At 43.8% G+C, this 26,470-nt stretch overlaps 1 protein-coding gene across 3 annotated transcripts in view; it reads right to left on the bottom strand.

Annotated features, from left to right (window-relative positions):
• Positions 1-26,470, bottom strand: part of CDHR1 (cadherin related family member 1) — a 326,479-nt gene that overhangs the window by 147,803 nt on the left and 152,206 nt on the right. For 2 of the 3 annotated variants that reach the window (XM_073596895.1, XM_073596893.1), the window contains exon 7: positions 11,720-11,836. The exons of the other annotated variant lie outside the window; for it this stretch is intronic. In XM_073596895.1, coding sequence (XP_073452996.1) covers positions 11,720-11,836 — 117 coding nt within the window. The remainder of the gene's footprint in view (positions 1-11,719; positions 11,837-26,470) is intronic. 3 annotated transcript variants of the gene reach the window in all.

Genomic DNA, 26,470 nt, shown 5'->3' with positions numbered 1-26,470 from the left:
CTTGTCTTTGTACTCCTCACCTGGTTGCCGCCACACACGCTTGACACCATCTAAACCAAATAAGTTTATATTGGTCTCATCAGACCACGGGACATGGTTCCAGTAATCCATGTCCTTAGTCTGATTGTCTTCAGCAAACTGTTTGCGGGCTTTCTTGTGCATCATCTTTAGAAGAGGATTCCTTCTGGGACAACAGCCATGCAGACCAATTTGATGCAGTGTGCGGCGTATGGTCTGAGCACTGACAGGCTGACCCCCCACCCCTTCAACCTCTGCAGCAATGCTGGCAGCACTCATACATCTATTTCCCAAAGTCAACCTCTGCATATGATGCTGAGCACGTGCACTCAACTTCTTTGGTCGACCATGGCGAGGCATGTTCTGAGTGGAACATTTCCTGTTAAACCGCTGTGTGGTCTTGGCCACTGTGCTGCAGCTCAGTTTTAGGGTCTTGGCAATCTTCTTATAGCCTAGACCATCTTTATGTAGAGCAACAATTCTTTTTTTCAGATCCTCAGAGAGTTCTTTGCCATGAGGTGCCATATTGAACTTCCAGTGACCAGTATGAGAGAGTGAGAGTGATAACACCAAATTTAACACACCTGCTCCCCATTTACACCTGAAACCTTGTAACACTAATGAGTCACATGATACCGGGGAGGGAAAATGGCTAATTGGGCCCAATTTGGACATTTTCACTTAAGGGTGTACTCACTTTTGTTGCCAGCGGTTAAACTTTAATAGCTGCGTGTTGAGTTATTTTGAGGGGACTGCAAATTTACACTGTTATACAAGCTGTACACTCACTACTTTACAGTGTAGCAGTGTCATTTCTTCAGTGTTATCACATGAAAAGATATAATAAAATATTTACAAAAATATGGGGGTGTACTCACTTTTGTGAGATACTGTATATGGTCTATCCTAGAAAATGAGTTTTGAGAAAGATTGCTTGTCTGACCTTTGGGTCTGTGGAATTGGTGATTTATTCAGAAATGAAAAAATAGTCTGATTAGAATCTCTGCACAAAATTATAGTAATAATTAATTTAAGTAAATTAAAGTAATCTAAATTTCAAAGAATAACAGGTTGGAACCATTAATAAGAGAAGGTTAAGGAAGAGTCACAATTGCATAAACAATTATGCAACGATATAGATGGAACTATAAGGAATTTGTTAGAAGACTGTAACTGGACCATTTTGTTCAATCAGTCTCACTAAAAAAAGGGGTAGTCTTGGTGTAAGGTACTCTTCATTCCATAGAATCAGCCGGATCCGGACAAGGGGATTGTATGCGACTTCTTTTATGCGGGCTATGATTTTCATTATTCCTGGAAGCAGGAGAGGAAGTACCAGGAGATGAGGATGATTTTTGATGTGTGACGGCATAGTCTCTGTATTTATCAATCCTAGATTCTGCAAGGTAGTTTGCAGGTCTTTATCGGTGCGGCACGTGTATTTGTGACTTTGATAGGTGAAGCGCACAGAGAAAGGAAAACCTCAATGATATATTATAGCATTGCATTGTAATATTTGAAGAAGTGGTTTCAACGCTCTTATTTTATTTATTGTTAGTTGTAAGAGATCTGCGAATAGTTGGTAATTGTGCCCTTGGAAATTTAAGGAATCTTTATTTCTTGCTGTATTTAGTAATTTTTCCTTAGTGCGGTAGAAATAGATTTTTGCAATAATATGGTTTTTTAGGTGATAGGGCTCTATGAACCCTGTCCATCTCGAGGCGTTCTACTGGTCTAGCTGGTTTTAATTCTTGAAAAAGAGCTATCATAGCAGCCTGTAAGTCAGTCACGGATTTAGGAATTCCTCTAATGCATAAATTAGAGCGTCTCGCCCGATTTTCAAAGTCTTCTAATCTTGATTGTAGGATGACATTTTCCTCTTTAAGACTATCAATTTCTGAGGAGAAATTTGATGTATAATTTTCTATGTCGTCTACTCTAATTTCAAGTGCAGACATACGCTGGCCAAATTCCCTAATCTCCTTAGTGAGACTTGTAGTGATATGGTCTGCAGTAGTTTTTAATAATTTGTAAAACAGTTTTTCTATTTGTTTCAGCGTCACAGGAGGTGACAAATCCTTATGTGTAGTATCTTCAAAGTTCTCCATTTCCACCACCTTTTTTCCTAAGAGGGAATTAGGTAGACTGTGTGCTTTTAATGAAAAATATTCCCTGAGCGATGTAACAGAGGGGGCCGGTTGTATATTATCCTCCCTGCATATCACCTCAGAGGAGGACGGCGGCTTCAGCGCCATGCCGTTGTCTTAGTGAGGTGGCGTTTGTTTGCCGGTTTTCAGCTTCATACATGAAAAAATCCCACAAAATGTCTCTGTTTAAAAGGTATGGTGTTGTGGGCATAGTGTGGTGTTATTTAGATGCGGGCCGGTATCAGGCTCGTTCGTCCCACGGGATACGGAGCTCTAAGCTGGCATTGCCGCTCAGCTCAGCTCCGCTCCGCTCCGCGCATGCACCCCCCCAAAGTTTTCTTTTTACCCCCTTCCTGACCAGAACATTTTTTGCGATTCGGCACTATGTCGCTTTAGCTGACAACTGCCCAGTCGTGCGACGTTGTACCCAAACAAAATTGACGTCTTTTTTTCCCACAAATAGAGTTTCTTTTGGTGGTATTTGATCACCTCTGCAGTTTTTATTTTTTGCACTATAAACAAAAAAAGAGTGACAATTTTGAAAATTTTTTACTTTTTGCTATAATAAATATCCCCAAAAAATATATAAAAAAACACATTTTTTCCTAAGTTTAGGCCGATATGTATTCTTCTACATATTTTTTGGAAAAAAAAATCGCAATAAGCGCATATTGATTGGTTTGCGCAAAAGTTAAAGCGTTTACAAAATAGGGGCTAGATTTATGGCATTTTTATTTATTTATTTTTTTTTACTAGTATTGGCAGCGATCTGCAATTTTTATTGGGACTGCGACATTATGGCGGACACATCGGACACTTTTGACACTATTTTGGGACCATTGTCATTTATACAGCGATCAGTAGGGATGAGCCGAACACCCCCCTCTTCAGTTCGCACTAGAACATGCGAACAGGAAAAAAGTTCGTTCGAACATGCGAACACCGTTAAAGTCTATGGGACACGAACATGAATAATCAAAAGTGCTAATTTTAAAGGCTTATATGCAAGTTATTGTCATAAAAAGTGTTTGAGGACCTGGGTCCTGCCCCAGGGGACATGGATCAATGCAAAAAAAACTTTTAAAAATGGCCGTTTTTTCAGGAGCAGTGGGGGGTGTCTATAGTATGCCTGTAAAGGGGCGCATGTTTCACGTGTTTAGAACAGTCTGACAGCATCTGAACACGTTGCAGGGGATGATGTGTGAGGAGCCTTTGCGGTGGGGAGGTGGAGGACAGAGGAGGAGGAGAATGGTGAGGGAGACAGCGTGAGGTGAGTGCCACGCTGAGCCCGGGAAACAGCTGCTTCAACAGCATGGAAGCGGCCAGCGACTGCTAGTTAGTCAGCAACTAGCAGGGGAAGAGAACCAGAGCCTGAACCCGGAGCTGGTGACGGGACTGGCAGCGGCAGCAGTACGCGCAGTACGGGGAAGGTGAACCCCGGAAACCCCAGGCTCGTCCGGAAGGGAAGCCGGTCCGGATCAGGTGTTCCCCCCTAGACGCCTGCCAGGGCACCTCCGCCCGCTCCCCCGCTCCCCCCCCCGTCTATGGGGGGAGAGGGATTCGGAGGTTTCGTTTTACAGCACAGAAAATAAACATCCTGTGAAGCAAGCTGTGGAGTCTCTGGAACGTTGGAATCAGCAAAGAGTGTCCCTGTCAGCCCTGCAGGAGGAGGAACATCAGCTCTGTGACCCCTGCTACAAGACAACACCAGGTAGGACTCTGAATAAATCCCTGATTGTTATAAGTGTACAACTACCTGTTGCAAGATATAAGGAGAGTACAATCAGGGGGCACAGAGTGGAGCAAGGTGACCCAAGAAGCCATACAAGAAAGGTGGAAGGTGGGAGAAGTAGAATATGAAAGGGTGCACCACTAAGGCTGCAGAGGCAAAAAAATCTAGGGAGGGGGTGCGGGGGGGAGTGGAGGGGAGGGGGGGCGGTGGGGGAGGGTGGGCACCCGCAGATTCAGGGTTCAGCTTAAGAGACTTTATTTATCTTTTCTTTTTGTTTACCTATTCCTTGCATCCCCAGACTTAGGGTACAGCTTAAGGGACCTCATTTTCCTTTTTTGTTTGGTTTGCCTATTCTCTTCCTGTCTAAACTCTCGTATTTCCTTGTGCAAAGGGGGACCTACTCAGAGAAAAGTAGAGGTGCTTCTGCGGGATATGAAGGCACATACAATGTTGGGTGGCAATGGAAATTAGATGCCTATCATATAACGTGAAAGGACTTAATTCACCAGGGAAAAGGTGGAAATTGGGTCAGGAACTACAGAGATTGGATATAGATATAGATATAGCTTTCCTGCAGGAAACACACCTAGTGCACGAGGAGGGTATTAAGCTGTCATCAAAAGGTCTCCCGGTATGGATATATGGTGATTCCCCATCCAAAAGGACAAAGGGAGTTGCCATCGGATTCTCAAAACGGATGAAATTTAATTTAGTCAAGAGAGTGGATCCAGAAGGACCATTTTTGTTCGTGAAAATAAAGATAAATGAAAAAATATATACACTGGTTAATATATATTGTCCAAATAGAGATCCGATGAGGTACTTTGCCCGGACCCTGATTGGATTGGAGGAATTCAAAGAAGGGGAAGTGATCCTAGCGGCGATATTAATTTGTGTCTAGATCCAGCCTTGGATAGGTCAACCGATTCCCAGTGGGAAGATAAAAGGGGATGTGCAAGAATTGGGAAGAAATTACAGGCCCAGCAGTTGATTGATGTGTGGAGAGTGTTGCATCCCAAGGAGAGGGAATACACATTCTATTCACAGGTGCATGCGACCTATTCAAGGCTGGACTATTTGTTAGTTGACCATAGCCTACTAGATTCTGTGATGAGCTCAAAGATTGAGATCCAGACCCTGTCAGATCACGCGCCAGTAGTAATGACATTGGTGCTTAAGGGCCTTCAAAGGATCCCATACACTTGGCGGCTGAATGAATTCCTTTTAGAGAAAGAGCATATTGCCGAAAGGGTACAGAGAGAGATTGAGGGTTTTTTCCGCACTAATGAATCTGAGGAGGTCCCGGCGACAATTGTTTGGGAGACTTTTAAGGCCTACATTAGAGGGGTGTTAATATCAATTGGTACATGGGAGAAGAGGGAAAGAGTGAGAAGGCAAGAGGGACTAATAGAACAAATATACAAACTAGAATATATTCACAAAACCAACAAGGAAGCGGGCAAAAAGGTACTAAGTGAACTGACAATAAAAAGAGAAGAGCTGAGAGATCTGTTAGAAACAGAAGCCCTCAAAAGAAAGTATAAATACTGTAAGGATTTCCATATAAAGGGGAATAAAGTAGGGAAATACCTGGCCGCAACTATTAGGAAGAAAAGAGTGGAGAATTACATAGAGAGGGTAAAGAGCAAAAAGGGGGAAATGAGATATTCAACAAGAGAAATAGCGGAGGAATTCCGAAACTATTTTTCTTCTCTTTATGCAGTGGTACAAAAAGAAAAACAGGGGGGGAAGAAGGAACAAATGGTAAGAGAATTCCTAAAGGAAGCAGCCCTCCCCACCTTGTCACAAATAGACTCATTGGAGCTGGAAAGACCAATTTCGGAAGATGAGGTCTTTAGAGCGTTGAAGCAATCCCCAGGGGGTAAGAGCCCGGACGGCTTCACGACAAGTTTTTATAAAAAATTTAAGGAACTCCTGGTTCCAAGGCTATGCCAGATGTGGAACGGCCTTGGAGACCAGGAAATGTGTGGGGAAGCCTTATTGGCAGCAGTGACACTGATTCCCATGGAGGGGAGAGACCGCACCCCATGCTCGAGTTATCAGCCGATCGCGCTATTAAACGAAGACACCAAATTATATGCGAAAGTATTGGCACTCCGACTGAGGGAGAAAATGGCCTGCCTGGTTCATCCGGACCAGGTGGGATTTGTTCCCGGAAGACAGGGAAGAGACAATGGGGTGCGGTCTCTCCTTATACTGGAGGCATTTAAGGCAGGCAGATCCCCAGGGCTACTCCTGTCGATCGACGCAGAGAAGGCGTTCGACAGGGTAGACTGGGGATTTATGTTTAGCACGCTGGAGGAAATGGGAATAGGGCCAGTAATGTTAAGAAGGATAAAAATCCTATATATCCACCCCGCGGCCTTTGTAAGGGTGAATAATGTGCCCTCTACTAGTTTCATTATGCAGAACGGCACCAGGCAGGGCTGTCCGTTGTCCCCGCTCCTCTTTGTCTTGGCCCTGGAACCACTCCTCAATTTGATTAGAAGACACCCGGACATCAGTGGATGTGTAGTAGGTGAGGAGGAACACAAAATGGCAGCATTTGCCGACGATATTCTTTTTTATATTTCAAAGCCCAGAATTTCAATCCCTAATATGTTGGCCATAATGAGGAGGTACAGTGAACTAGCAAACATTAAAATTAATATAGAAAAATCTGAAGCTTTAAAGATCAATATAAATAAGCTGGAAGCTAATAGATTAGCCGAGGTGTTCCACTTTCCATGGAGGGATAATATTAAGTACTTAGGAGTGAGGCTGACGGGCTCCAGGGGTGGCCTGTATAGGATAAATTATATACCTCTTCTAAATGAAATAAGAACCGAAATAAAAAGAATAACGCATGGTCCTGCCTCTTGGATGGGGCGAATAAACATTGTTAAAATGGTGCTCGCACCAAAAGTGCTGTACAAAATGCAAATGCTTCCCATCCCAGTCCCCCGGGAATTTTTCAGGGTCCTGTCAGAGATAATTAATAGATATGTGTGGGGTAGCAAGAAACCGAGAATTGCGCACGGGGTGTTATGTAGAGAGAAAACACGTGGGGGGCTAGCTCTCCCCGATTTTAGAAATTATTATAGAGCAATTGTAATAGCACGGGCACTGGAGTGGGGTAAGAGTAGCAATAACAAAAGATGGGTGAATTTAGAAATAGGGTTAAGTAAGGTATGTTTGAGCCATATGATTTGGAACCCACCACACTACAGGAACCTAGGTAAAGAAACACACTATATTACGCACCATACACTTAAAGTTTGGGATCAGATTCACCAACTAAATAAATGGGATTATAACTCACTGTTAATTTATATAAAAAATAACCCGTTTTTCCCCCCAGGAATGGGATCGATAGGAGGTAATTGGATTCTTGAGAAGGGAACACAAATAAGGGATATAATAAGTAGAGGTAAATTAAAATCACTGGAAGAATTAAAAGCATTAAGGGAGACACTATTAATAAATGGGTGGAGGTATAGTCAATTAAAACACTTTATTAGAAGCCTCCTAGGCCCCTTAAGGGAGGAGGCGAACTACAGGGGGTTAGAGAAAATGGCACTTAGAGAAGAATTAAAAGGGACGGTTTCGGAGGTGTATAAAATTCTGATGAGTAGGGGCAGACAGGATACGCCCCCGTACATCAGAAAATGGGAGGAGGATCTGGGATCTCAATGTGATAGGGAAATGGAGAAACGTATCCTGGAGGCCACGCATGGGACAGCAGTGGATATGAAAACAAGGGAAAGTAATTACAAGTGTATAGCCCGGTGGTATATGACCCCGGCCAGAGTGAGCAAATTTTCTCCAGATAAATCCCCCAACTGTTGGCGAGGGTGTGGAGGTCCAGGTACAATGGCGCACATATGGTGGGATTGCCCCAAAATCAAAATTTACTGGCAGGAAGTGACAGGGTTGATAGAGGGGATAACAGGGAAGAGTATGCGGTTGGACCCCTGGAGCTGCCTGTTTCATGGCCTGGAAGGAGGGAAGAAGGGGTATAAGTCCTCATTGACACCAATTCTACTTAACGCAGCTAAAAACGTTATCCCAAAGAAATGGCAAGAAATAGAACCTCCAAAGATTAAAGATTGGATTACAAAAGTAGATGAAATTTACAGATTAGAGAATATTGAGCGGAAGGAACATCTAGACAGGAGCCAAGAGGGAGAAAAAGGGAAGTGGAATCCTTGGGGGGCTTTTAAAAAAACAGAGAAATTTGCGGAAGTAGTGTTAAGATAACTCAAGGGGAGTAAGATAAGGTTGTTAAGGATTAAGAGAGGACGCGAGTCTGCGGGGGTGAGGGGAGAGGAGGGTGGGGGGGGTCCAGTGGGAGAGGCAATCTTAGAAAGTAGTTAGGGGGATACGGAGAGACGATGTTACGAAATATATTAAGACCCTCTCAGCTGGAGGGGTTTTTTATGTGTATATAAAATATTTTCTGTTTGAAAAATAAATAAAGATTTAAAATAAAAAAAAAAAAAAAAAGAACAGTCTGACAGCAAAATGACATTTCAAAGGTAAAAAGTCATTTAAAACTACTCGCGGCTATTGCATTGCCGTTCTGACAATACACATAGAAGTTCATTGCTAAAAATGGCATGGGAATTCCCCACAGGGGAACCCCGAACCAAAATTAAAAAAAAAAAACGGCGTGGGGTCCCCCCAACAATCCATACCAGACCCTTATCCGAGCACGCAACCTGGCAGGCCGCAGGAAAAGAGGGGGGGACGAGAGAGCGCCCCCCCTCCTGAACCGTACCAGGCCACATGCCCTCAACATTGGGAGGGTGCTTTGGGGTAGCCCCCCAAAACACCTTGTCCCCATGTTGATGAGGACAAGGGCCTCATCCCCACAACCCTGGCCGGTGGTTGTGGGGGTCTGCGGGTGAGGGCCTTATTGGAATCTGGAAGCCCCCTTTAACAAGGGGACCCCCATATCCCGCCCCCCCTGTGTGAAATGGTAAGGGCCTACCATTTCACTAAAAAACTGTCAAAAATGTTAAAAATGACAAGAGACAGTTTTTGACAATTCCTTTATTTAAATGCTTCTTCTTTCTTCTTTCATTTTCTTTTCATATTTCTTCTTCATCTTCTTCATCTTCTTCTCTTCTTCATCTTCTTCTCTTCTTCATCTTCTTCATCTTCTTCTCTTCTTCATCTTCTTCTCTGGGCCGCTCCGCATCCATGCTGGCATGGAGTGAGGCTCCCGCTGTGTGACGGCGTCTCCTCTTCTGACGGTTCTTAAATAACGGGGGGCACGGTGACTTGATGGGACTTCCCTGTGACGTCACGGGGAATGCCACAGGGAAGTCCTGTCATGTCCCGTGCGTCAGAGGGGGGTGGGGTCACTGGGTGGCCCCCCCCGTTATTTAAGAACCATCAGAAGAGGAGACGCCGTCACACAGCGGGAGCCTCCCTCCATGCCAGCATGGATGCGGAGCGGCCCGGAGAAGAAAATGAAGAAGAGAAGATGATGAAGAGAAGAGCAGGAGCCTCCCCCCATGCCATGGGTGCGGAGCGGCCCGAGGAGAAGATAGAAGATGCCGCGGAAGAGATGCTGGACGAGAACACCGGAGGAAGAACCAGAAGAGCCAGAAGAACCAGAAGAAGAAGAAGAAGATGACGGAAGATAGAAGAAAGAAGAAGCATTTAAATAAAGGAATTGTCAAAAACTGTCTCTTGTCATTAACATTTTTGATAGTTTTTTAGTGAAATGGTAGGGGTACTTTTGTACCCCCTTACCATTTCACACAGGGGGGGCTGGGATCTGGGGGTCCCCTTGTTAAAGGGGGCTTCCAGATTCCGATAAGCCCCCCACCCGCAGACCCCCACAACCACCGGTCAGGGTTGTGGGGATGAGGCCCTTGTCCTCATCAACATGGGGACAAGGTGTTTTGGGGGGCTACCCCAAAGCACCCTCCCAATAATGCCTGGTATGGTTCAGGAGGGGGGGCGCTCTCTCGTCCCCCCTCTTTTCCTGCGGCCTGCCAGGTTGCGTGCTCAGATAAGGGTCTGGTATGGATTTTTGGGGGGACCCCACGCTGTTTTTTTTTATTTTGGCACAGGGTTCCCCTTAAAATCCATACCAGACCTGAAGGGTCTGGTATGGAATTTAGGGGGACCCCCACGTCATTTTTTTTAAAATTTTGGCCGGGGTTCCCCTTAATATCCATACCAGACCTGAAGGGCCTGGTATGGAATTTAGGGGGACCCCCACGTCATTTTTTTTTTAAATTTTGGTTCGGGGTTCCCCTGTGGGGAATTCCCATGCCGTTTTTATCAATGAACTTTTATGTGTATTGTCGGACCAGCAATGCAATAGCCGCGAGTAGTTTTAAATGACTTTTTTCCTTTGAAATGTCATTTTGCTGTCAGACTGTTCTAAACACGGGAAACATGCGCCCCTTTACAGGCATACTATAGACACCCCCCAGCTACGAAATTTAAAGAGATATTACACTTTTATTGTTTGACTTTAAGCATTATTAAAATCACTGCTCCTGAAAAAACGTCCGTTTTTAAAACTTTTTTTTGCATTGATCCATGTCCCCTGGGGCAGAACCCAGGTCCCAAACACTTTTTATGACAATAACTTGCATATAAGCCTTTAAAATTAGCACTTTTAATTTCTCCCACAGACTTTTAAAGGGTGTTCCGCGGCATTCGAATTTGCAGCGAACACCCCAAATTGTTCGCTGTTCGGCGAACTTGCGAACAGCCAATGTTCGAGTCGAACACGAAGCTCATCCCTAGCGATCAGTGCTATAAATTGCCACTGATTACTGTATAAATGACACTGGTAGGGAAGGGGTTAAACACTAGGAGGCGATCAAGGGGTTAAGTGTGTCCTAGGGAGTGATTATAACTGTGGGGGGATGGGCTACCACTGACATGACAGCGATCACTGATCCCGATGACAGGGAGCAGTAGATTCCTGTCATGTCACTAGGCAGAACAGGGAAATGCCTTGTTTATCTCCCCGTTCTGCCTCTACGTCTCACGATCGTGGACCGCCGGCGAACATCGGCGTGCGGCAGGAGCGCGCACAAGGAGGCAAATTCAAAGTGATGTACAGGTACGCCCATTTGCCCGTGTGAGCCATTCTGCCGACCTATATGTGTGTGGAGTATAGGTCGGCTAGCGGTTATATCAGAATTTAGTGTCACACACATTTACAAGCAGAATGTTGCCTAAATTGCCACCAGGTAGAAACAATCTCTTTCTTGATCCATTAATGATCTATTATATTGAATTATAGATATACTTCTTATAATGTACCCTACAACTGGGCTCCAAGATTTACTAAACAAGTTCAACAAAATCTGGAAACATTGGCACACTTTTAATCTTTCTACTGAACAAGCTTGAGCAGTGTCCTACCTCGCCCTATCACTATGACCCCCATCCCCATCCTCTGTCCCTGTTTGTACTCCACTCTTTGTTCTCCTATCCTCTGTCATCTTGGCTTTCCTTAATATTATTGTTTAATGATGGTTTATATATCATGCATAATACCTATATTTCCCTGAGACACCAAAATCATTTATGAGAGAATATTAAGCATCAAACTAAGCTGATTTTGAATTAAATGCAATTGCAAGTCGCAATGCAAACACTGGAAAGAAGCACCAACTAGTGCCTTTGACGAGAGACTCTACATAATATGCTGCTCCCTTCTTATGTTTTTCACTCAGATGTCTCATGGTATCACACTGTCAACTTTTTCTACCACTATTGATTTCTCTGTAATTGTTAAAAATTAATAAATCAATAAGCAATTAAAAACAATCAAAATACAAACCTTAGCTAATACTGTGACAAAATGAGTTCTTGATTTTTCAAAGTCCAAAAACACCCCATTTTTAACACGGAGAACTCCACTATGACGATCTACTGTGAATTTGGAACTGTGTAAGTTCTGCAATAAATAAAATAGCGTTACAAACATTGTTACATAGTAAACCAGGTTGAAAAACAACAAATGTCCATCAGGTACAACCAAAAACACCTTACATCCTTAGAACCCTAAACCTGAAGTTAATCTACAGGAAGGCAAAAAGCCCTTATGAAGTATTGTTCACTCAAATGCTGCGTACACACAATCGGACTTCTCGTCGGAAAAATATATGACGGCTTTTCCGATGGGATTCAGCTTACGTTTACCTTGCATACACACGGTCACGCAAAAGTTCGCTGAACTTTCACCGTCAAGAACGTAGTGACGTACAACACTACGACGAGCCGAGAAAATGAAGTTCAATGCTTCCGAGCATGTGTCGAATTGTTTCCGAGCATGCGTAAGAATTTTGCACATCAGAATTGCCACAGACAATCACATTTTCGGATAGGAACTTTTTCCGACCGAAAAATTGAGAGCATGCTCTCAATCTTTTGCTGGCTGGAATTTAGCCAGCAAAAGTTCGATGGAGCATACACACGCATTTTTCGAAAAACTCTCATCGGTCTTTTGCGGGCCGAAATTCCGATCGTGTGTACGAGGCATAACAAGAAAAAAAATCCCTACAGATCTCCCAAGGCAAATTAGATACTCTCTCAATATTAATATAATTATAATTACTGACAGTCAACACAACCAAATTAAATGAAAAATAGATTTTAGGCATGGTTTACTACCTTGCAAAATGACATTCGCACTCACCACTCAATCAATAAACCATGTCAATCATTAATTAATCATCAGAGGGCCATGTAACCTGCTATTGGGTAAAGCCGTTAAACCTAAAAAAAAAAGAAGACTGCTAAACAGGTCTAGGTAGATGATTTACCTTAGAGAGATACACATGTCTATTATACTGATTATTTTTTTATTTGGATAAAGTAAAAAAACACTGAAATCCTCTGTCACATTTTTATTTATGTCCATAGCCCCATGTATATGTCTATAACTACATCATTTGGCAAATGGCTTTAGTGGGTTGGCACAATTCACCGAGGTAAAGGGTTGGTATTTTTCATGTACAGTAACTGCAAACGACCTCCAGTGGTACTAACAATTCAGCACTACAACATTTTTAAAATACCTGCAAACAAAAGTATTTTTTTAAGCTGTGGTAATATTGCAAGACAAATTATTTGCCTCTGACTCACAGCCTCAGCAATGTAGTGATTTTTTTTTTGTTTTTAACTACAGGAAATTATTCTAAACATACACAACGAATGAATAAATATGGTAAACTTAGCCATCAAATGCTGCAAAATGGAAGAAAGAATGATGGAAATAAAACAACAGATTTACGATTCTGAAATTCAAATAAGGACTAGACATAAATAAGGTGTAACTATGACTCAATGTCATATCGAAGTGGTCCAGCATGGAAGTCAATGAACATATGATTGTAAATCAGCCTACACTGACGCAAGCATGTCTATATCACAGCATAAAATTTATTTATTACAAAGGCTATTTAAACACACAACATTTTTTTCAGTAGTTTCCACTAAACTGCATTTACAGCATTTAATAAAAAATCTTGTCATACATACTTCCTGTGTGAATTATCGGCCTATCTCTCTGTTAAACCTCGATATTAAATTATTAGCAAAAATAATAGCAAAACGCCTCAATAGCATTATAGGAAAATTAATACATAGAGATCAAGTAGGCTTCATGCCAAATAGACAGGCAGGCGATAATATACGCAGGGCAGTGTTATTGGCACATATTGCTAAAAAACGGAAAATCCCTTTATGTTTTCTATCTCTCGATATTAAGAGGGCATTTGACACAGTATCCTGGCAATATATGCAATATTCATTACAAAAATGGGGTTTTGGACCCCACTTTTTAACATGGATCAAAGCATTATATAATAAACCCAAAGCCTATATAAAATATGCTGGATACAAATCTGAAGCCTTTAATATCGAAAGAGGTACCCGACAGGGTTGCCCATTATCTCCCTTATTATTTGCCCTTATACTCGAACCCATGGCCCAATACATCAGAACAAACCAAACTATAACTGGCATTGAAGTAGGAGGTATTACACACAAATTATGTATATTTGCAGACGATATATTACTTTTTCTATCATCACCACAGGTCTCTGGTCCTAACTTAATACCAGCTCTTGATGGATTTGCAGCCCTATCCAGCCTTATGATTAATCCTAAAAAATGCCTAGTGCTTAATATTTCACTCACAAACATGGAATTGATCCCGGCTAGGGCTGCACTCCCATTCACATGGGCAGAAAAATCAATCCCATATCTTGGAATTCATTTAACAGCATCTCATTCTGACTTATTCTCAACCAATTATCCTCCTGTATTAAGACAGATCACAAATCTAATAAAACAATGGTCGCAACTTCCTTTATCCTGGATAGGGAAGATTAATGCAATCAAAATGACTATTCTACCCAAATTGCTTTATCTATTCAGAGTCCTCCCTATTCCAATTCCTTCCTATTTTTTGAGAACAGTACAAAAAAGAGCAACTTCGTTTATATGGGGCTCTTCTAAACCACGTATACCTATACACACACTACATCTTCCCAAAAATAAAGGAGGCCTGGGATACCCTAATTTTACTAACTACTACAGAGCAGCACATTTGGCCAGTCTGTCCAAATACCATGCAAAACAGGAAATCCCATTATGGGTATTTATAGAGGCTTCAGAAAATGACCCTCTATTAATATCAAATTTATTATGGCTTGATCCTAAAGACCGCTTTAAAATTCATAATCCCATAACTAAACACTTCTTATCTCTCTGGGATAAACTAAAAACCAAATATCAGTTACAATCTCCACACAATCCTCTCCTTTCTTTTATCAGAAATCCGGCCTTTTATCCGGCATGGATCTACCCAAATTATTTTAAAGCTTGGACAACATCAGGCATTCAGACACTAAATGACTTCATAGCATCTAAATCATTCCTTTCATTCCCATCGCTTAGAGAAAAATATGATCTACCAAACTCTGAGATATTTAGATATCTCCAAATCAAAAATTTCTATACACCATTCCTAAAGGGGGATACACCATTATCCCAATTATCCATTTTTGAATCAATCTGTACAAAAGATCCATTTGCTAAAGGTACAATTTCATCACTTTATAATCAATTATATGGAGTAGCAAATCTTAATAGACCCTCTTACGTTCAGAGGTGGGAGGAGGACCTGGGACGAACTTTAGAAGACACGGACTGGTCTAACATATGGCTCACATCTAAGTCATCTTCACCCAACATCTTAGCACTGGAGACAAATTATAAAGTCCTAACTCGCTGGTACCTTGTACCCGCTAGAGTGGCAAAATATTCACCTAATACCTCAGCTCTTTGTTTTCGAGGATGCCCAGAAATAGGCACATATTTACACATATGGTGGACGTGCCCAGTAATCCAAACCTTCTGGAAGGAAGTCTTCGTGATTGCATCTAAAATATTTAAAAAAATAATACAACCAGATCCATATTTAACTTTACTTAATCTAAAACCGGAATGGTTAACACTCTCTCAATTCAAACTTATGATCCAACTAATAACGGCTGCAAAACAAACAGTGGCCAAGGCATGGAAATCTCCTACATTGGTACTAGCAGAAACAATTCACAGAATGAATAATACAATGTCCCATGCTAAGATGGTAGCCATCGATCAAAATCAAATTCCAAAATTTTAAAAACTTTGGCATCCTTGGATAAAACAACAGTTCCTGTCAAACTTCAATGACTCTGTCCTGTTGCCATGGTAACAGATTAAATGACTTACAGAGACACCCATTCTAAGGCTTCAAAGAGAACTAAAAAGAATAATAAACTGACGAGCGGGACAACCTTGTGGACCATACCTCTACCTTTCAACCCTTTTTCTTCTTTCTCTTTCCTTTTCTCCACCTTACGATTAAAGCTCATTATCAGAATTTATTTGACCTATATACACTCTACTTGTAAACAATATGTATAGTAGGTATAAATCATTTAAATACCTACAAAAGTAACTAAGGAAATGATATATATCTTTAATTTAGGTTTACGTGAACCCAATGTTTAATATTTGAAATTTCATGATATTTACCTATATAAACCCTACTGTAAAACAATGAGCTTACTTTATAGATCCTTGTAAACTTACTTTATGTATCTTTATAACATTGTATACTCAATAAACTTCTTTTGACAAGGAAAAATCTTGTCATACATTCTTGATATTTTATTTCCATTATGGATTTTTGTTACTATAGCAACATCAGATACAGCTAGAGTGTAAATTTATATGTGAAGAAGAAAAGGTGTGAGTTCTTATCAGCTGATAAAACCTCAAGAGCATTAACCAAGGAAGTGCCACAGAGACACGCACTATTCCCATGACGGCAAAAACCAGTTATTACTTGAATATTCTTATTACAACTCTCTTTAAAAAGGAAGTAAATAAACAAATAAAAACTTGTATAAGTGCACAATTTTATCTGCTTATACTTATTGATCTTATTGCTATTTCACTGTATTATCTGTAAGACAAAATAATACATTTTTATGATTGTTTCAATCAGGGCCCATTCAGACTTATTCTGTTCAACACACAGGCATAACAGCATGTTATGTCACTTGTTAACATACATTGCATTAAAGGATAAGTTCACTTTCAGAACATGTTTTAGGGTGGAACATGTAACATGTTTCAGCTCCTGCAGCTCTTCCACTTCACCCCCCTCTTCCTGTGATGGCGTGCAGGGGTTCCCCCCCCCAGCGGTCACAATTTGATAAGAGTGTTACTGTGCGGGGCTCCACCCACATGGCCTTGTCATTTATTCACAGTTTTCTGTAAATGAAAGTGGAGTTCCACCCAAAAGTGGAACTTCGGCTCCTTTGTCTCCTCCCCCCTTCCGGTGCCTTATTTGGCACCTTTCGGGGGGCATGGGGGACAGGATACCTGTCTTTGACAGGTATCCTGTTCCCACTTCCGGGAGCCATGATCGCGGCTATTGACATCACCACTCGGCTCCCTTCTCCTCCCCCATCGCCGGGCCAATAGGAGAGAGGAGCGGAGCCTCGCACATACACAGTAGAGTTCCCGGTGTGAAACCGTAAGGCTACACTGCCGGGTTCCCTTACCCACAATGGCGGCGGCAGCAACTAACAGCCAGTGTTGCCAACCATCAGTATTTTTACTGACAGCCAGTAAAAAATGGGCACGTTTCTCCTGACAGTAAATGCCAGTAACAGGAAACGGTTGCCAGTAAAAAATATTGCTGTGATGCTCGGCTCGGCTCGGAACTGCGCATGCACAGTTCCAATCTGGAGCCAGCCGAGACCATCCAAGTGCCTGCTACAGTGTGTTTTGGGGGCACGTCTGGCAGGGGTGGTGCCTGAGCATGTCGTGTGAGGTCATGGTGGAAGGGAGGCGAGCAGGGCAGCCAGAATTTTGTGTGCAGGCCTGCAGGACAGGAGAAAGGCAAGCCAGGCACAGGACTGGAGTGGAGATAGACTGTCACTGTGACTCAGGAGAGAAAACTGAAATTTGCACTTACAACTGCAATTTTGAAACTTTTGGAAATGCCAGTAACAACAAGGCTGTGCCAGTAAATTTTAGGTGTCGTGTCAGTAAAGTCCAATCTAGTAGGTTGGATGGAAACATCAGCTGCGGTGCCGACATCGCTGGACTCCAGGACAGGCAAGTGTCCTATTATTAAAAGCCAGCAGCTGGCTTTTAATTTTTGCAGCGGTTGGCGGACCTCCGCTTTAATGCCTACAAGCTCCGTTAGCCATTGAGGCTGACAACTTGTAGTCTCAAAGAGCTACCAGGGTGCTGGTGATCCACACCCAAAACAACAAAATTAATATATTACAACCATAAAATGACTGTATGTAAAGAGTCCATTTGCTAACAGTCAAGGGAAAAAAACAAATTATACAGAAAAAGGGGGGAAGGAGGAGAGGCTGGAACATAGTCAACATAAGTACATATCAAGGGAATCAAATTTAAATGGGAAAGAAATACAATGCTATCAATGTAGTACAATTTCAAAGCAGGCTTAGAAAGCGACGTCAGGGACCAGTGAATTAATTATTCTCTGCCTGAAAGTAGCTTTTCTTTCTACGGCAGAGAGGTGCAGCAAATCTGACACAACTCAAACTTATCTCTTTATCCTCAGGGACCCTGTGTGTTTTGGCTGCCTGGTCCCTCTAGTGTATTGTCGTTTTACCCTTCATATACCCTGGGTGTGGATTGCCATCAAATTTGCTAATGGTTTTAACTTCACAGTAACGGTGGGTATATCCTTTGATATTAACCCCCGCCCTTCCAAACATCTTTACTTCTTCTTTTACCAGATTGGTCAGGTGATGGACTTCCCTTCCCTTCCTTTCCCTCCTCTCTCTCCCCCTCTTTTCTCCCCCCTCTTCTCTTTTTCCCCTCTTCCCCATCCCTTCCCCTTTCCCCCCCTCCTCCTTTCCCCTTCCCCCCTCCCCCTTCTCCCCCCCCTTCTTTTTTCCCCCCCTTTCCATTCCTCTTCCCTTCTTCCTTCCCTTTCTCTTCTTCCCCTCCCCCCGCTTTCCCCTCCCCCTTTCCCCCCTTTTTTCCTTTCTTCTCCTCCCCCCCTCCCCCCCTCCTTCCATCCCCTCGTTCACCACCTTCTACCACAATTTTATGCACCTGGGTATTTCTTTTATCTAACAGAACCCCAATTGCTTATTTTTTATACTTCATTTTCTATATTTTTTCACAATAGTACCATCTTAGTGCCCCCCTGGCCCACCCCCGGGGGATCGCCCATTTGTGGGCATCTCACAGTATCGCTCCAAACCCCTTGTGGGTGTAGGTTGGTGAGTGCAACATTTAATAATGATTATATTCTCCAAAACTAATGTTGTATTTCTTTTGTATATGTGTTTTCCTTTTTCATGTATTGCAATGTTGATATTTTTATGTTTGCTATTTTGTAGAGTATGTACTAAAAAGACGCCTCCTGAAGAAGCGGCTTTTAACCGCGAAACTGCAGAGGTCACGTCTGCAAGTACCACATAACCTGCCTCTATGTATCTGTGGAGGCACAACTTATACAACTTGATTGTCAATATTGCTGTAACAATTAATGTATGATTGTGTTATGTTGTTATTGTCCATATTGTGTCCTCTGTAGGACTTTTTATCCCTATTTTGAATAAACTTGACAATTTTTAATATTCTTGTCTATACCCCTTTGGTACCGCAATAGTCCTATTAATTTTGAAAGAGATTGGATCCAATTGGAGAGGTCCTTATTGTCTGCTCTTTCAACCCAACATTGTTCTATTCATTCAAAGGATGATGGTACTAATTATTGATTTAACACCCCACTTTTCTAACCTTGTGGCAAACCATTGAATATTATTTGCAAATAGAGGACATTACAGGAACATGTACGCTAGAGATCATAATATCCATTTCACCTATTTAAGAGATAGTAAAGGTGCCATCATTAGAACACTTGATGGCCTGCTGGCCACTCCCACTCTGAAGATATTCAATCTCCCTTTAGTTAACCTACAAGCATGGCTGGGACTGCCCCTCGCAGCCCCTAAAGTGATACTGCCAAGGATTCAGCACACATCCTCTCCTACTAAGATTCACACACCGAATAAAAATCAGTGCTTTGCCACCTTCATTTAGTAAATGGTGTAGTTCCACATGAGTTTGATTGCTTGTTTTAAAAAGCACCTGTCAATGTGTCAAACACAGTAAACTGGTTATCTAACAAAAAATGGTTATCTAACAAAACTTAAATATTTTGGCATTATTCAACTCAGTGTACTCTAATGTGTTAATGTCAGCACCTTTAGGTGAAATGGAGAGCTTACCTGCCCCTTTTCTAACTTTCCTGTTGATTAATAGTCTCAGTGGACAATAGAGATCCTACAGGAAGGGAATGATAAGCTCTAAACCTCATCAGCAAGTGTAATATTTTGTATTAGGGATGAGCCTGATGTTCGAGTCGAACGTAAGTTCGACTTGAACATCGGGTGTTCGCCTGTGGGGTGTTCGCGCCAAAATCGAAAGCCTTGGAACACCCTCTAAAAGTCTATGGGAGAAATAAAAAGTACTAATTTTAAAGGCTTATATGCATGGTATTGTCATAAAAAGTGTTTGGGGACCTGGGTCCTGCCCCAGGGGACATGTATCAATGCAGAAAAGTTTTAAATATGGACGTTTTTTTGGGAGCAGTGATTTTAATAATGTTTAAAGTGAAACAATAAAATTGAAATATTCCTTTAAATTTCATACCTGGGGGGTGTCTATAGTATGCCTATGAAGTGGCGCATGCTTCCTGTGTTTAGAACAGTCTGAGAGCAAAATGACATTTCTAAAGGAAAAAAAGTAATTTAAAAGTACTTGCGACTATAATGAATTGTCGGTCCCGGCAATACACATAAAAGTCATTGAAAAAAACGGCATGGGATTCCCCCACAGTCCATTACCAGACCCTTCGTGGGGATGAGGCCCTTCTCCCCATCAACATGGGGACAAGGTGCTTTGGGGGGGCCGCTACCCCAAAGCACCCTCCCCATGTTGAGGGCATGTGGCCCGGTACGGTTCAGGAGGGGGGGCACTCTCTCGTCCTCCCCTCTTTTCCTGCGGCGTGCCAGGTTGCGTGCTCGGATAAGGGTCTGGTATGAATTTTTGGGGGGGACCCCCACGCCATTTTTTTTAAATCTTGGCGCGGGGTTCCCCTTAATATCCATACCAGACTTGAAGGGCCTGATATGGAATTAGGGGGGACCCCCACAATTTTTTTTTTTTTAATTTTGGTTCGGGGCTCCCCTAAATATTCATAACAGACCCGAAGGGTCTGGTAATGGACCGTGGGGGAATCCCATGCCGTTTTTTTCAATGACTTTTATGTGTATTGCCAGGACCGACAATTCATTATAGCCGCGAGTACTTTTAAATGACTTTTTTTCCTTTAGAATGTAATTTTGCTCTCGGACTGTTCTCAACACAGGAAACATGCGCCATTTTACAGGCATACTATAGACACCCCCCCAGGTACGAAATTTAAAGGAATATTTCACTTTTATTGTTTCACTTTAAGCATTATTAAAATCACTGCTCCCGAAAAAACGGCCGTTTTTAAAACTTTTTTTTGCATTGATACATGTCCCCTGGGGCAGGACCAAGGTCCCCAAACACTTTTTATGACTTGCATATAAGCCTTTAAAATTAGCACTTTTGATTTTTCATGTTCATGTCCCATAGACTTTAGCGGTGTTCACGTGTTCAAACTAATTTTTTGCCTGTTCGCATTTTCTGCTGCGAACCGAACCATGGCGGCTCATCCCTATTTTGTATATTAGTGTTCCCTGGATTTAAAAATTCCCAGGGCAATGCTCCATGCACACTTGGCTTAAAAAAAGGGCAGTACCTTTGGCATTAAAAAAGTGCTCATATAAAGTGCTTTTGTACACAGTTTAGGTGAGTTTAGGAGAGTTTAGTGTTTTTTTCTGCCAGAAAGCTCCTATCAAAAACGCAAACCAGAAGGGTTTTTTTTCCCCCTGCCTCCAAACACTGAGCTCAAAATATGCCTTGAATCATCCTAATGTGCATGGATACATAGGATAACCTTGAGCTGCTTCTACAGGCAAAACACAAAACTCCTGTGATTTTTAAACCAGTGTGCATGGACCCTTAGGGTGTATGTATGTGAATCACCTGAGTAAAGGAAACAGAGTAGCAAGGGCGCAAGGATTAGCAAAATAGTAAAAAGTCTATTAAACAAAACAAAGTATCACTTAACTTAAACACCCCTGGGAAATGCACAAGCCATAAAGCTGGATGCCAAACCCATCAAGGAAGATGATAACTGGTGGCGTGCATGGCCGCTCTCACTGTACATGACATAACACAGCTGTCAAAGAATCAGAGAGGAATGGAGGGCAACATGATTTGAGGGCTCTTTCCACCTATGACGGCATAGTCCCGAGGCATGATGGGACTATGCCGTCATACGAGGTGGGGTCACCCGGTGACATCACACAGTGACCACGCCCCATGCCTATATAAGTCACCGCACACCTCGCAGAAGGCATTACAGCGGGAGAGAATGTCATGTCAACATCGGAAGAAGAGAAGAGGGGAGAAGACGATGACATAGAAGAAGACCGGGCCCCCGCTAGCAAAAGAGCTTGAAGAAGATAGCGGGGGAAGCCGGCAAAAGATACCGGAGAAGAACCGGACAGCGCCAGAAGATCCGGACAGCGGCAGAAGACCGGGCCCCCGCTAGCAAAAGAGCTGGAAGAAGATAGCGGGGGAGGCCGGCAGAAGATACCAGACACTGGGAAAAGAGGCCGGACAGCGCAGAGAAGAACCGGACAGTGGGAGAAGATGTGGAGCGCGCAGAAGAAGACCCCCAAAGTCGTAAGAAGACCCCTGGAGCTGCCTAATAAATTACTTTAAAAACCTGTGTAGTGTGTTTTTTTCTTGACACTTTTCTCCCCCAGGTGAATGGGTAGGGGTACCATGTACCCCATACTCATTCACGTAGGGTGGGGGGCCGGGATCTGGGGGCCCCCTTATTAAAGGGGGCTCCCGGATTCTGATAAGCACCCCGACAACCAACAGCCAGGGTTGTCAGGAAGAGGCCCTTGTCCTCATCAACATGGGGACAAGGTGCTTTGGGGTGGGGGCACTCGCTCGTCCCCACCCCCTTTCCTGACTGGCTGGGCTGCGTGTTCGGATAAGGGTCTGGTATGGATTTTGGGGGGACCTCCATGCCGTTTTTTCAGCGTAGGGGGTTCCCCTTAAAATCCATAACAGACCGAAGGGCCTGGTATGCTTTTGGAGGGGCACCCATGCCGGTTTTTTATTTAAAATTTTGGCGTGGAGTTTCATATCACAGTGCCTGGTATTGGCGGGGATCCAAGTCGGATCCCCGTGCTTGTTGTTCATTGGGAAAGGAAAAAACATTTTCTCCTTTCCCGATGAGCGAGCCAGCTCGGGGCTGCTATCTACAGCTGACGCAGTGCAGTGCGATTACCTGCGGTTATGTGCAGATAGCTGCGCTAAATCGCTCCTGGACGCAGTCAATTCTATTTTTTCTATCCGCACCAAACCACATGTAATCAAAACGTGTAATCACACACATGTAATCAAAACTCCCATACAGGAGAGCGGCACTCTGACAGGTCCGTCCCTGCACAGTGTGCAGAGACAGACCTGTCATCTGCCTGCTCAGCGGGGATCCACGTAGCGATCCCCGCTGAGCAGAGCGGGCTCCGTACACAGACACGTCCGTGTGAAAGAACCCTAAGGCCAACGCCCTTTGTACAAAAATCCACGGGAAAGTTTGTACAAAGTCCCATCGTGTGTATGAGGCTTAAACACCAGAAATTCAACTTTTCATTTCTTTAACCACTTAAGGACCACCTCACGCCGATGTACGTCGGCAAGGCGGCACGGGCAGGCAAAATCACGTACATATACGTGATTTGCCTCCCGCGGGTGGGGGGTCCGATCGGATCCCCCCCCGGTGCCCGAGGCGGTCCTGTTTTGTCCCCCAGCGATCGGAGGTGAGGGGGAGGCCATCCGTTCGTGGCCCCCCCCTCGCGATCGCCGCCGGCCAATCAGATCACTTCCTTTGCTGCTGTATGCTAAACAGCAGCAAAGGAAATGATGTCATCTCTCCTCGGCTCGGTATTTTCCGTTGCAGCGCCGAGGAGAGAAGACTTCACTGTGAGTGCACAACACTACACACACAGTAGAACATGCCAGGCACACAAAACACCCCGATCCCCCCCCCGATCGCCCCCCGATCCCCCCCCAATCACCCCCCCCTCCCTGTCACAAACTGACACCAGCAGGTTTTTTATTTTCTGATTACAGCATTGGTGTCAGTTTGTGACAGTTACAGTGTTGGGACAGTTAGGGTTAGCCCCCTTTAGGTCTAGGATACCCCCCTAACCCCCCCTAATAAAGTTTTAACCGCTTGATCACCCCCTGTCGCCAGTGTCACTAAGCAATCATTTTTCTGATCGCTGTATTAGTGTCGCTGGTGACGCTAGTTAGTGAGGTAAATATTTAGGTTCGCCGTCAGCGTTTTATAGCAACAGGGACCCCCATATACTACCTAATAAATGTTTTAACCCCTTGATTGCCCCCTAGTTAACCCTTTCACCACTGATCACCGTATAACCATTACGGGTGACGCTGGTTAGTTTGTTTATTTTTTATAGTGTCAGGGAACCCGCCGTTTATTACCGAATAAAGGTTTAGTCCCCCGATCGCCCGGCGGTGATATGCGTCGCCCCAGGCAGCGTCAGATTAGCGCCAGTACCGCTAACACCCACGCACGTGGCATACGCCTCCCTTAGTGGTATAGTATCTGAACGGATCAATATCTGATCCGATCAGATCTATACTAGTGTCCCCAGCAGTTTAGGGTTCCCAAAAACGCAGTGTTAGCGGGATCAGCCCAGATACCTGCTAGCACCTGCGTTTTGTCCCTCCGCCCGGCCCAGCCCAAGTGCAGTATCGATCGATCACTGTCACTTACAAGGCACTAAACGCATAACTGCAGCGTTCGCAGAGTCAGGCCTGATCCCTGCGATCGCTAACAGTTTTTTTGGTAGCATTTTGGTGAACTAGCAAGCACCAGCCCCAGGCAGCGTCAGGTTAGCGCCAGTACCGCTAACACCCACGCACGTACTGTACACCTCCCTTAGTGGTATAGTATCTGAACGGATCAATATCTGGTCCGATCAGATCTATACTAGCGTCCCCAGCAGTTTAGGGTTCCCAAAAACGCAGTGTTAGCGGGATCAGCCCAGATACCTGCTAGCACCTGCGTTTTGCCCCTCCGCCCGGCCCAGCCCAGCCCACTCAAGTGCAGTATCGATCGATCACTGTCACTTACAAGGCACTAAACGCATAACTGCAGCGTTCGCAGAGTCAGGCCTGATCCCTGCGATTGCTAACAGTTTTTTTTGGTAGCATTTTGGTGAACTAGCAAGCACCAGCCCCAGGCAGTGTCAGGTTAGCGCCAGTACCGCTAACACCCACACACGCGCCGTACACCTCCCTTAGTGGTATAGTATCTGAACGGATCAATATCTGGTCCGATCAGATCTATACTAGCGTCCCCAGCAGTTTAGGGTTCCCAAAAACGCAGTGTTAGCGGGATCAGCCCAGATACCTGCTAGCACCTGCGTTTTGCCCCTCCGCCCGGCCCAGCCCACCCAAGTGCAGTATTGATCGATCACTGTCACGTACAAAACACTAAACACATAACTGCAGCGTTCGCAGAGTCAGGCCTGATCCCTGCGATCGCTAACAGTTTTTTTGGAAGCTTTTTATTGAACTGGCAAGCACCAGCGGCCTAGTACATCCCGGTCGTAGTCAAACCAGCACTGCAGTAACACTTGGTGACGTGGCGAGTCCCATAAGTGCAGTTCAAGCTGGTGAGGTGGCAAGCACAAGTAGTGTCCCGCTGCCACCAAAAAGACAAACACAGGCCCATCGTGCCCATAATGCCCTTCCTGCTGCATTCGCCAATCCTACTAATTGGGAACCCACCACTTCTGCAGCGCCCGTACTTCCCCCATTCACATCCCCAACCAAATGCAGTCGGCTGCATGAGAGGCATTTTTATGTCCTCCGGAGTACCCCTACCCAACGAACCCCCCAAAAAAGATGTCGTGTCTGCAGCAAGCGCGGATATAGGTGTGACACCCGCTATTATTGTCCCTCCTGTCCTGACAATCCTGGTCTTTGCATTGGTGAATGTTTTGAACGCTACCATGCACTAGTTGAGTATTAGCGTAGGGTACAGCATTGCACAGACTAGGCACACTTTTACAGGGTCTCCCAAGATGCCATCGCATTTTGAGAGACCCGAACCTGGAACCGTTTACAGTTATAAAAGTTAGTTACAAAAAAAGTGTAAAAAAAAAAAATATATATAAAATAAAAAAAAATTGTTGTCGTTTTATTGTTCTCTCTCTCTCTCTCTCTCTATTCTCTCTCTCTATTGTTCTGCTCTTTTTTACTGTATTCTATTCTGCAATGTTTTATTGTTATTATGTTTTATCATGTTTGTTTTTCAGGTATGCAATTTTTTATACTTTACCGTTTACTGTGCTTTATTGTTAACCATTTTTTTGTCTTCAGGTACGCCATTCACGACTTTGAGTGGTTATACCAGAATGATGCCTGCAGGTTTAGGTATCATCCTGGTATCATTCTTTTCAGCCAGCGGTCGGCTTTCATGTAAAAGCAATCCTAGCGGCTAATTAGCCTCTAGACTGCCTTTACAAGCCGTGGGAGGGAATGCCCCCCCCCCACCATCTTCCGTGTTTTTCTCTGGCTCTCCTGTCTCAACAATGCCGGTGATTCAGCCAGCAGACCATAGAGCTTATCAGAGACCAGAGTGGCTCGAAACATCTCTATGGCCTAAGAAACCGGAAGCTACGAGCATTTTATGACTTAGATTTCGCCGGATGTAAATAGCGCCATTGGGAAATTGGGGAAGCATTTTATCACACCGATCTTGGTGTGGTCAGATGCTTTGAGGGCAGAGGAGAGATCTAGGGTCTAATAGACCCCAATT

The sequence above is a fragment of the Aquarana catesbeiana genome, linkage group LG08 (assembly GCF_042186555.1).
Source record: "Aquarana catesbeiana isolate 2022-GZ linkage group LG08, ASM4218655v1, whole genome shotgun sequence".
NCBI classification, from domain to species: Eukaryota; Metazoa; Chordata; class Amphibia; order Anura; family Ranidae; genus Aquarana; species Aquarana catesbeiana.
This window is presented reverse-complemented; position numbering and strand designations above follow the sequence as displayed.